Genomic DNA, 12,473 nt, shown 5'->3' with positions numbered 1-12,473 from the left:
CAACATAGATGCTTGTATTTGATTAAGTTCAGTATTTTATTTTCATAATTTAACATACTTTATTACATAATAAAATGCAGTAATGCAATTACTGTTTTACGTTACTTGAGGTTAAATTTAATAAACATATAACTGGCACCACACCTCTATTTCTTTTTTTTTGCACCACTTTTCTTTTCTACTCTAAGGGACTCAAAAAAGTTATTTCAAAAAAGCTGACTAGTGGTTTTACTAAAGCGTTGATTACTGACAGTACAAACTTCTGGAAAGGACACTGGCAAACACCTTTGATATTGTTTAAGTTCAGTATTTTAATCTCAGTAACCTTGGAAGACTTAGAAGGGTCAGTGATTTCATGAGGCTTGGAGTTTTGTCATATGATGTATTTTAAGTAGTTTGCATTGTTCTAATCTGAGAGCGTGCTCCATATCTGCCTTCTGTCGTGTGTATAAATGCAGCTCCCTGCCGTCTAGTCGGTTCGGATTCATAGTACTCTGGAATACTGTCTTCCATTTCACACGATAATTCAAAATAATGCAATGACCATCCTCATACCTAACAATTTGTGTAATGTGTCTCTCTGGGATGGATTTTAAAACAGAATAAGTGCATATTCTATTTTGATAGATAATCCCAGTTCTATAAAAGTATTTTCTCATGCCTATGTCAGTACTTAGTATTACAGTCAATCTTTGAATAATCAATCTGATGAGTAAATATTGTTTTTAAACTAAAAAAAGATTGTAGCTCCATGCTTACTAATAAGTATGGGAATCTCTTCCTATTTATTAGCCATTTGCCTCTTGTCTTTTGTGAGTTGCTGCTTCCTATCATTTGCTAATTTTTCTATTGCGTTTTTATTTTTTAACTGCATTCGGTGGGTCATAAAGGACCAAAGGGATATATGTAGTGTGAAAGAACAGCTGACATTAAGCAGGTATAACTCCTGAGTGTGTGTCATAGACTCACTCACTCACACACTCAGTCTTAAGGCTTCAGATTCTGTCATCTTGATAGAGCTTTTTGTGGTGCTACTTGAAATGCAGAGAGTCAGTATTTAAAATGTCGAGTGGGGCCAAACAGGTATTCAAATTACAATGCTCTCACACCGCAGGCTCTAGAGGGCATTAAATAAGAGGCAGGGGCACGCCTGTGTGCATTAGTGCGAGACCACAGGATATCCATTTTTAAGAGCAGCCGAATTTAGAGGAAAAAGATATGCTTGTACTTGATTAAGTTCAGTATTTTAATCTCAGTGGCCACAGAAGATTTAAAAAGGCCAATGATTTTATATGGTTAGGAATTTTATCATATGGTACATTTTAAATAGCTTCCATCACTTTAGTCTTAAAGTATCTTTTATATCTCGGTCTTCTTCCCGCTCTTGGTTGTATATAAACTCAATCTATTCTGATTCATAATGATTCAACAAGACAAAGTAGAACTGCCCCATGTGGGTTCCTGAGGCTGTTAGTCTTTATGGGAACAGACAGTCTCCTCTTGGATTGACTGACGTTCTAACTAACTGCTGACCTTGTAATTAGCGGATCAAGTCATAGAACCGTCACTGCGGCACAGTAGAAACCATTTGTCTACTGGAGTAGCTAGCACCTTACCAATCGCAGGCAACAGTATGCTATTCTTAGGGTGTTCTGTGTCAAGTAATTTGAAAGTTAAGTTAAAATGTATGAACCTCGTTTGGTGAACATATTAATTTTGCTAACCTCCTGTACACACCATCATTGATAATATCCCTGGATTGTATGCAGCTCATTTGGAAGTGAGTCATTTAATTTTTTGTGTCCATGATAGATAAACTGTCATGAATTGCAAAACAGTTCTGTCTTTCTTTCACAGCGCCTGCATATCCAAAATTAGACTCATATTTTGCACACTGAGCACTCAGTAGCGTTCGTGACACACTGTAAAGACTCCAGAGTGTCAGGGGAATGAACATAGGAGGAAGAGCCATAATTTAGAAAAGGATTAGAGGGCCAGAAAAAGAGCAGGCGAAGCTTCTTCAATTGTTTGAATGAGCTTTTCTCCTCATAAGCAAGAGCACGTGCATATTCCTGTCTTCAAGTGGACGTATAAACCAGTACAGACACTGAAAAAAAAAGTTCAGTTCTAATTGGAAGAAAATAAACTCAAACCCCATTGCTATTGAATTTATTATGACTCACAGGAACTCTGTAGGACAGAGTAGAACTGCCCCATAAGGGTTTTTGACATGGATAACTTCGTCTTCTGGGGAGCAACTAGTGGGTTTTGAACTTCCAACCTTGTAGTTAGCAGCCCAATGCTTAGCCCACTGTGGTACCAGGGCCCCTTTAATTTGAAGGAACTTCCAAAGTTCATGGAAAAGCTCCCTGATCTTTTTATTCCATTATTTCCCTTGAACTTTTTGAAGCCCTCTTGGGCATACCTTCTGGTAAGATCATTGTCTTCACAAAAATACTATAATATCTATAGCATATTGATATTATTTTTCCTCCTTTGAAACATCAGCTTATTTAGGAAACTGGGGGTGAGTTCTGCATCAAGGCACATCTACAGAAAAAGCAACAAAACCCCAAAACTTAGTTATTTACAGTGACAACTAACACTCTGTTCTTATTTCCATAGGCATGTTTGCAACAGTAGCCGGGATCTCCAAACACGCCCCTGTGCACTGGTCAGAGAACGTGATCGGGGCAGCCATTTGCTTCCCATACGTCATAGCTCTGGATGATGAGTTCATCACGGTTCACAGCATGTTGGATCAGCAGCAAAAGCAGACCCTGCCTTTTAAGAAAGGCCACATTCTGCAGGACTTTGAAGGTACTGGTTTATAAAGACACCCTAAGAAAATTGAGGTATCAAACCTTTTGTGATAATACGACTTTGGTAAATGTTATTAAGGGCCTTTTAGGAACTAGGGGAGAAGTCTGCATGGCACAATGGTTAAACTGCACTACTAACCAAAAGATGGGTGGGGTGAGCCCACCGGTGTCTCCACAGGAGAAAAGAGCTGGCTTTCTGCTGCTCCGGTGCAGACTGCAGCCCAGGGAAACCTGGGGCGGCTCTGCTCTGAGATACAGTTGTGATGAGTTGGAATCAACCCAGTGGCAAACACCAAAAAAAGCCCTGGGTGTTACGCTAAGCATGGAAGATACTCAGATGACTGTGACACAGGGCCTGTGCTTCTGTGACCCAAGTTTCACAGGGAGAGTGCCATTCACACAAATAACTCCAGCGGGTGAAGCGCTTGGTAGAGATGTGACTAAGTCCCATTGGGAGAAAGCAGAGGAGAGGCTACTTCGTAGAGATAGCAGGGGAGACTTCCTGAAGGAGGTGGTGGTTTGAGTCAAACCTTTAAGGATGACTTAGGAGTTAGCCAAGCAGATGTGGTATGAAAGATATGGAGAAAGCTGCTTGAGAGGAAAGCGAACACTCCAGACTCTACAAGCATTTAAATTGGCTGTAGTAGTGTAGTAGGCAAGTGGATGGTGGAAGAGTGGGTTAGTTGAGACTGGGGAGCAGACCAGGGCAGCTATTCTACACGTATCGGTAAGCTGAATACGAGCTTTACTTTTCTTCATTTTGTCACAAACGTTCAAATGTAGAGAAGTTGGGAACAAGGGAAATCAAGTGAGTCACCGTACACCTTTTTCCTACAGTCAACAATTATTTTGTTGAACCTTTTGAAAATTGAAGGTATGACATGCCATCACAGAATTCTAATTCCCAAGAATAAGGGCGTTTCTTGTTTAACCACTATACCATTTTCACATCTAAGAATATTGAAATTAATATCCTGCCCATGCTCCCTTGTCCAAAGAATGCCTTGTATTGCTGTTGTTTTTTTTTTTGTTTTTTCCCTTCAAATCAGGATATAATACAGATTTATGCATTTTATTTGCTACTTAAGAATTTTAGTTGAAAAATTGCTTTCTGTGAAAAACTAATACTTAGGCAAAAATATTTCCCTAGGACGCTGCAGGTTCTGATTAGAAAACTTAGCAGTAGAGCTAGTCTTGGGTTGTACTTATGACTCGCCAGTGAACTATCTGTGTGAGTTCTCATGAGCAAAATGAAGCTGATGGATCAGATAACACTAAGAATCGTGAGGCAATGAGGAGCTCTGGTGATAGCGTGATTACACATTAGGCTGCGATCCTCATGGTCAGCAGTTCAAAACTGCCAATAGCTCTGTGGGAGAAAGACTGGGCTTTCAGCCCCCATCAACAGTTACAGTCTGGGAAACCCACAGGGAGCACTGCACATCAGCATTGACTCGATGGCAGTGAGTTTGGTTTGGAGTTTTAGAGAAAGTCCTAACTCTGAGCTGGAGATATGTAGATGGCAAGTGAGTGGAAATATTGTCATTGAATGGCTTAGAATATTGCCCCATAAGTTTCCCAAAACTCAAAGTCAAACTCACTGCCATCACATCAATTCTCGATTTATACCGAGCTTATAGGATAGGGTATTACTACCCGTTTGCGTTTCCAAAACTTCAGATCCAAAACCAAGACTACAAGTCTGCATTGTAGACCGTCAGGAGTGCACCGCCTCATCTTTCCCTTGCAGAGCGGCTGGTGGGCTCAGTGTGCAGCCCACTGCTTTCCAGGCTCCCACCACGAGCCTCGCAGTATCTCAACTAACTGACACGGAAGGGTATCACCAACCGAGACTTTTCCATGACTGTTGTCTGCAGTCTAATTGGACATATATGTGCTTGATATTAGTTGACCCCATCATTTTCAGGAAAAGAGACAGAAATACACATTGTATACTTTGGAAATGTAATATTAAGAGCTGCCCTTTTTATGACAGTTGAGAAGAAAAAGGAAGCAGTATGAGTTATAATTACTGTAGCTCTATATTGGGAAAACTAATAATATTGGTCAACAAATCTGTTTTGGAGGAGCACTATGGTTTCTTCTTTTTTAAAAAAATTTGAAACCAAGTCATACATCACCAAAGAATTCAGCTCCGTTTCAGTTTTCCTTTCCCTCCTTGGACAGCCATGCAGGCCGATGTTAGGTCTGATGGGGCAGGCTTCTGGAGGATTTTAAAGGCTGTGACCCTTCTCTCTCGCTCTTAAAAAATGTTTATTTTAAGTTTGTTTATTATGAGTTTTTTCCCTTTTTGTTGTAGAATATAATACTTTCATAGAAAAACAACTTTTACGTAGTTTCACAGTCCATCTCATAAAATAAAATCCATAACAATATTCCATGAATTCTTCCCACCCTATACATGGCTCATTTTTCTCCCACTCTCCCTCGATAGTTTCTACTCCCTTCTGTCTTCTCTGCTCCCATCTTTGACCTCATCTTACTCTATAAAGTCTTATCTTTTGGTGAGAAAAACATGTTTGTATTTCATTTTACTTTATAATGTATCATAAAATACTTATCATTATGAGATTGACTACCTTTACTGAGCATACTGTTCTCTAAGTTTTTCCATATCTTGAGATGTTTGACAGACTCATCATTTTTTAAGGATGAAATTTTAATATTCCAGTGTGTGAATGTACCAGAGTTTGTTTATCCATTCCTCTTGAGTCAGGCTTTTTGATTGTTTCCATCTTTTTGCTACTATGAAAATTGCTACACTAAACACTTAGGTGCGCATATGTCTCTCTGTTGTTTTTAGTTATTTCTTTAAGGTGTTTATCAGAGATTGCAAGATTATAAAGTATATGTATTTGGAGTTATTTCAGTGAGCACTAGACTGATTTCTACAGTGGTTGTGTAACTCTGCAGTCCCACTATCAATGTACGAGCATTCTAATCTCTCCACATCTTCTCCAGCATTTATTATCTTCTGTGGTTTTGAATTTTGCTTTAGGTATTGGTGTGAGGTGGTATCATAATTTTTAAAATTTATATTTCACTTATAGCTAATTAATGTGAACATTTCTTCATATAATTGTTGGTGTTATGGATGCCATCTTTAGTTAATCATCCATTCGTATTTTTGCGCATTTTTTATTGGGTTATTTGCATTTTTCTTATAAGATCCTATAGTTTCCTATATATTTGTGAAATTATACAGGAAATACATAAATTTACCTGATATATCATAGCTAAATATTTTCCCCCAATTTGTGAGTTCTGTTTTGGCTCTTTTGATATACATAAATATTTTATTTTTAGAAGGTTCCAGTTCTCTATTTTGTCTTCTATATTTTTCTGCAATTTTCATTATATTTGATAGTGTATTTGTGCTGTGTATTAGTATCCATAAGTTTGTCCCTGCTTTTTCATTGATGGTCTTTATAGTTCTAGGGTTTATATTTAGGTAGTTAATCCCTCTTGGGTTTGTTTCTGTGTGTGGTGTGAATTATGGGTCCTGTTTCATTCTTCTGAAGGGAAAGATCCAATTTTTCCAACACCATTTATTGAAAAGGCTCTTTCTTTCTCACTTTATGTGTTTAGGTCTTTTCTCAAAGATCTGGTGTCTGCAGGGACTTGTTTGTGTTTCTTATTTCTCAGTTCTAATCCATTGTTCTTCATGTCCGTTGTGCCAAAACTGCACTGTTATTTTATCACTGTGGCTATATAATTGATTATAAAGTCTGAAAGTAAAAGGCTTCCTACATTGTTTTTATTTTTTAATAGTGTTTTGTTTATCCTGTGTTTCTTTTCTTTCCATATGACATTGTTTATTGGTGTTTCCTTTTCTTAAAGAATTATGGTAGGGTTTGGATCAGCATTGCATTGAATTTTTAAAGTTTTTGGTAATATTGACATTTTCATTATATGTAGTCTTCCTGTACCGGAGCACGGAACATTCTTTCATTTGTGTAAGACTCTTGGTTTCCTGTAGAAGTGTTTTATAGTTTTGTTTGTATCAGTCTTGGGTTTCTCTGGCAAATTTTATTCTTGGATATTTTTAGTTCTTATTATAAATAATGTTCTTTGAGTTGACAAAAGAAAAATCCAACTGATTTCTGTATATCGATCTTTGTAGCCTGCTCCATTGCCAAATATTTCAGTTTCAACAATTTTTCAAATGCATCTTCGGGGTTTTCCATATATGGGATTCTATCATTTGCAGTGTTTTCTTGTAGTTGATTTTTTCCTTCCTTTTTTTGTCCCTCCCTTTCCAACCATATTGAATTTCTTAACAGGAAGAGTGATTGTTGCTACCAGCAAAGGAGTTTATATCTTGGTTCCATTACCTCTGGAAAAACAAATTCAGGACCTCCTGGCAAGTCAGAGAGTAGAAGAAGCACTGGTCTTGGCAAAAGGAGCCCGGAGGAACATTCCAAAAGAAAAATTTCAGGTTTGTGTTGAGCTGATCACCTGAGCATACTTCCAAGCCATCAGTTAGGAAAGTTCGGGTTTGGCTAGCATATGCCAGGCTGTGCTGACGGCTTTTGTTCCTGCTGCTTCATTTCCTCCGACCTCAGAGTGGCATTGTCCACGATTTACAGTTAAAGGAAACAGGTCTCAGAGCAGTCAGTTGGTTTGGCCACTCGAAGGTGTGGGAAAAGTCAGGTTCCAACCTCTGGCTTAATATACTGTGTTTTATTTCTAATCAAGTTCCTTCTTCAGTAGATCTTCTGGGAAGAATCAAGGACCTAGTTTTTAAACACCAAAAGCGAGGGCAGGTTAACTTGTTTCCTAATTTAGAATTTTTGTGTCTTGGGATGAGATTGAATAAAAGCTTAAACTCACATTATTTATAGGAAAAACTTTGTGAACCGTATAGACATGCTATCTAATGTTGCAGGAACAAACCCATCCAAGTAATTTACTTAGGAGAGAACCCTTAATACACTGAAGGAACACTAACTTAATATAATTGGTACGATGAATATAACTGAGATAATAGTCGCAAATTAGTCTTTGATGAAATCTGCTCTCTGAACACAGTTACTTGCTCAGTTGTTAGGTGAGTTCAGGTTTCCCTATATATGGGAGTAATAAAGGATAATATTGATGTGTGTGTACTTTATCAATATTTAAACTTATAATGAGAAGTTCTCATGAATGGATAATGACTTGCTAACTGATGATGAGTTAGGGAGATTAACACATACGACGGCTGTGGGACGAAGTGGTGCTTTTTGCTTTCAGTTGCTTTATGTAGCAAAGGGTAGACAGGATGTGCAATGTATGATTATGGTATGTGAAAGAGGGCATCTTTTCTTCATATAAATCTTCATAAACTTCATGCCTGAAGGAGCCTTGGTGGCCCGCAGGTGATCATTGAAAGGTCAGTGGTTGGGACCCACCAGCCACTCCACATTAGAAAGAAGAGGCAGTCCGCTTCTGTAGAGACGTGTAGCCCTGAAAGCCCTACCGGATCCGCACTTCTACTCTATCCTATGGGGCTACATGGACTTGAACTGACTCAATGGCAGTGGGTTGGTTTTTGTTTTCAGTATGGCTGATAGACTCTGTTCAGCCGGGGGCAGCAAAAGCAAAAAGAAGACAGCACTATCTGGGCAGTGCCTCTTCCGGTGCATTGTTTACTTATTGCTGGGCTGGGACAAGAAGGAGGCAGGTTGGAATCAGAACACTTGGGGCTGAATCTTGCCGCTGCCGTGCCCTTGGCCCCCATTCTGCCCCAAGAAGTGGAGACGGAGGTAGCCTTCACTGAGGGGGCCTCAGGACCAAGGTGCTGGTTGTGCTAAAGGACCACCCTAATGCTTTCATAGTAGACCACCAGCGCCTAGCACCCTTTGAGTATGAAGAGCCCACACTCACTGCTAATGAAAGAAAGAGTCAATTCTGACTCATAGCGACCCTGAAGGACAAAGTAGACCTGTTTCTGAGACTGTACATCTTCATGGGAGCAGACAGCCTCATTTTTCTCCTACCAAGTGACTGGTAGATTTGAACGGCTGGCCCTGGGCTTCAAATCCAACACTTAAGGCTTCAGTTTTCTTTGTGTGACCTTTGCTGTTTTCTCCACTCTCTCTTTGATAGGAGTAGAGATGTGTAGTCAGTACTAGATCATATTATTAGCCATCTTGCTTCTTCTAACCTGCTCGCTGCCATCTCCCTATTGCTCCAAACGCCTGTGTCCAGCCCTAGAAACATGCCTTGCTTCTCAAGGTCCCATGGTGACTATGTGTCCACACCCTTCTGTTTTAGCCTGGTTATTTCAACTACTTCATTTAACTATGTCTATAACATGTCTACTAGAGCGGTCCCAAAAAACAAAATTGTGAATTGGGTACTGGCTTACAGAATAAATCCGTTTTCTATTCAGCCATTTGTACACAATTTGTTTCCCGTCATTGATTGCAGTCCCTGCAATATAACATCACTTATCCCACTTTGACCCCTATTTACATTCCTCCTCCTATCTTAACCCTTCTGAAATTTGTCCTTGGGTAAGTGCTTCCCTTTTGATCTCAAATGATTAATTACTCTAAGGAATGAGTGGTGTCACTGCTCCCTGGTGGTGGCGGTGTTGCCCTTTTAGATCTACGTATCATGCACAAGTAGAATTTTGCTGAAGATCACGCAACAATGGCTGCAGCAGTAGATGGACAGGAGAGGCTAGCGGCTCAAGCTGGATCTAGAAGAGGCCATGGAACAGGGATATCATTGCTGAGTCAGATGGATCTTGGCTGAAAGCAGAGAATACCAGAAAGATGTTTACTTGTGTTTTATTGGCTATGCAAAGACATTAAACTGTAATAAATCCATAATAAATTGTGGTTAACTTTGAGAAAATTGGGAATTCCAGAACACTTCATGGTGCTCATGAGGAACTTGTACACGGATCAAGAGGCAGTATTGCAAACAGAACAAGGGACTGCATGGTTTAAAAACCAGGAAAGGTGTGTCATGGTTGTAGCCTCTCACCATACTTATTCAGTCTGTATGCTGAACATATCATCAGAGAAACTGGATTCCATAAAGAAGAATGTGGCATCAAGGTTGGAGGAAGGCTTATTAGTAACCTACCATATGCAGATAATACAACCTTGCTTGCTGAAAGCAAGGAAGACTTGAAGCCCTTGCTGATGAAGATCAAGAATGTCGGCCTTCAATATGTATTATGGTGCAGTGTAAAGCAGACATAAATCCTCACAATTGGACCAATAGGTAACATCATGATAAATGGAGAAAAGATTGAGGAGTCAAGGATTTTACCATGCTCATGGAAGCAGCGGGCAAGAGATCCAAAGACATGTTGCATTAGGTAAGTCTGCTGCACCAGACCTCTTCCGAGTATTGAAAAGCAAGGAGGTTACTTTGAGGACTAAGGCACCCCTGACCCAAGCTATGAGATTTTCAGTTGCCTCCTAAGCAGGTGAAAATCGGGACACCGAACAAGGAGGACTGAAGAAGAATGGATGTGTTTCAATGGTGGCGCTGGAGGAAACTGTCGAAAGCACCATGGACCGCTGGAAGGACACCCCAGTCTGTCTTGGAAGAAGGGAGGCCAGAGTGGTTCTTAGAAGCAAGTATTGCTAATAGTGACCAGTCCCTACAGAAAAAAATCATGCTTGTTAAAGTGGAGGGACAGCGGAAAAGCAGAAGGCCCTCAAGGGGCTGGATTGACACCATGGCTGCAACAGTGGGCTCAGGCACAGGAACAAATGCAAAGGATTGCACAGGACCACGCAGTGTTTTGTTTTTGTTCCTCTTATGCATAGGGTCGCTATGGGTCAGGACTGACTTGATGGCATTAACAATAACAAGATAGGGTTGCTGTGAGTCAGAGTTGACTCGATGGTAGTGAGTTTGGTTTGTTCAGTATGTTTGAAAATTGACCTATTGGATAAGTTTACTTCCAACTCTGAAGGGTGACTAAGGGTCACAATCTCAGAGGTTCCACTAGTCTATCTGACCATCAAGCCAATTTTTTGTTATAATTTTGAATTTTATTTCACATTTTCCTCTATTCAAGACCCTTTAATGTGATTCCTTACAAAGCAGTCAGCAGTGATAGCTGGGCACCATCTAGTTCTTCTGGTCTCAGGGTCACGGTCCATTAGTCTACTGGACTAGGTTTTTCCAAAGTCTTGATTTTCATTATTCTTCTTTCCTTGAGATGGGTAGAGATCTATATTTGGACCTTAGGAAACAGAGGAAAGATCTAGAAAGCAAAGCTATGGATAGAGGTATAAACATAAGTGTATACACATGTAAATATTGCCCTAGGTACATATATTTATATGGCAATACATTGAGAAAGTATACAGACTTTGGGGCTCTGCTCAAGCCCTCTCTCAATGCAAGAACACTTTGTTCTAGCAACCTGGCATTCTATGCTGCTCACCCTCCCAACACGATAAAGACAAACTGAGTGCAGAAGCAAATTTGGTGAAGAAAGCTGATGGTACCTGGCTATCAAAAGATATAGCATCTAAGGTCTTAAAGGCTTGAAGATAAACAAACAGCCATCTAGCAGAGAAGCAACAAGCCCATATGGAAGAAGCACACCAGCCTATGCGATCATGAGATGATGGCAGACTCAGGTAACAGGCATTAGGAGACCCAAAACAAAAAATACAACATACTGTTAAAAACGAGGGGGCTCAGAGCAGAGACCCAAAATACATCTGTAGAAAATAGGACTACCTCTCACAGAACGGTCATAAGGAAGGGATGAGTCAACCAGGGCACAGTATAGCATCAGTGAAAAACACAATATTCCTCTGGTTCTTTGAGGTTTCCTCACCCCCTACTATCATGATCCCAGTCCTTCCTTTCAGTTCTGGCTAGACTAGAGCATGTACATTGGTACAGATAAGAGCTCCCGACACATGGAATCCAGGTCAGGTAAACCCTCAGGAACAGAAATGGGAGTAGCAATACCAGGAGGGTTGAGGGAGGTTGTGGCAGGAGGGGAGGAAGGGGGAACAGATTGCAATTATCAACGCATATCCCGCTCACCCCCCAGGGTGATGAACAACAGAAATGTGGGTGAAGGGAGACAGCAGTTGGTATGATATGAAAATTATAATAATTTATCATTTATCAAGGGGTCACGAGGGTGTTGGGGGAGGGAAAAAAGGAGCTGATACCAAGAAAGTGAATGTTTAGAAAAAGATTATGGCAACATATGTACAACTATGCTTGATACAATTTATGTATGGCTTGTTAAAAGTTGTAAGAGCCTCCAATAAAATGATCTTTAAAAAAATTTCTACCTTAGATGACCGCTCATGAGCTTTTAAGATCCCAGTCTCTGCATACCAAGAGTAAGATGTAGAGCACCGTCTTTGTGGGTTATGTTATGCCAGTTGACCTTGGTTTCACCTAAAACCATGGCTTTGAGCCCCGAAGCCCCTACAGGCCATTATGCTGGAGGATGGGCCCCTAGGCCAGAAGGCATGACAGTGGTGGCAGCATACCAGTGACTGAGGATGAGTCAGGACCAGTGACCGCTGGTTACGTTGTCGTAGGATCGTCAAGTTGCTGACCACCACTCCGGGGCTCAGCCCTGGGAGCTGCCTGATGTTGAAATCATGACTGGTTCGTTACAGAGTTAGCTCTGATGTTAGG

At 40.3% G+C, this 12,473-nt stretch overlaps 1 protein-coding gene across 4 annotated transcripts in view; it reads left to right on the top strand.

Moving 5' to 3' along the window:
* Positions 1-12,473, top strand: part of TGFBRAP1 (transforming growth factor beta receptor associated protein 1) — a 65,134-nt gene that overhangs the window by 29,086 nt on the left and 23,575 nt on the right. For all 4 annotated transcript variants that reach the window (XM_075563338.1, XM_075563339.1, XM_075563337.1 and 1 more), the window contains 2 exons: positions 2,626-2,820; positions 7,127-7,281. In XM_075563338.1, coding sequence (XP_075419453.1) covers positions 2,626-2,820; positions 7,127-7,281 — 350 coding nt within the window. The remainder of the gene's footprint in view (positions 1-2,625; positions 2,821-7,126; positions 7,282-12,473) is intronic.

Source organism: Tenrec ecaudatus, chromosome 11 (assembly GCF_050624435.1).
Source record: "Tenrec ecaudatus isolate mTenEca1 chromosome 11, mTenEca1.hap1, whole genome shotgun sequence".
In the NCBI taxonomy this organism is placed as follows: domain Eukaryota; kingdom Metazoa; phylum Chordata; class Mammalia; order Afrosoricida; family Tenrecidae; genus Tenrec; species Tenrec ecaudatus.
The sequence above is the reverse complement of the archived record's forward strand: the minus strand, read 5'-3'. Positions and strand labels throughout refer to the sequence as shown.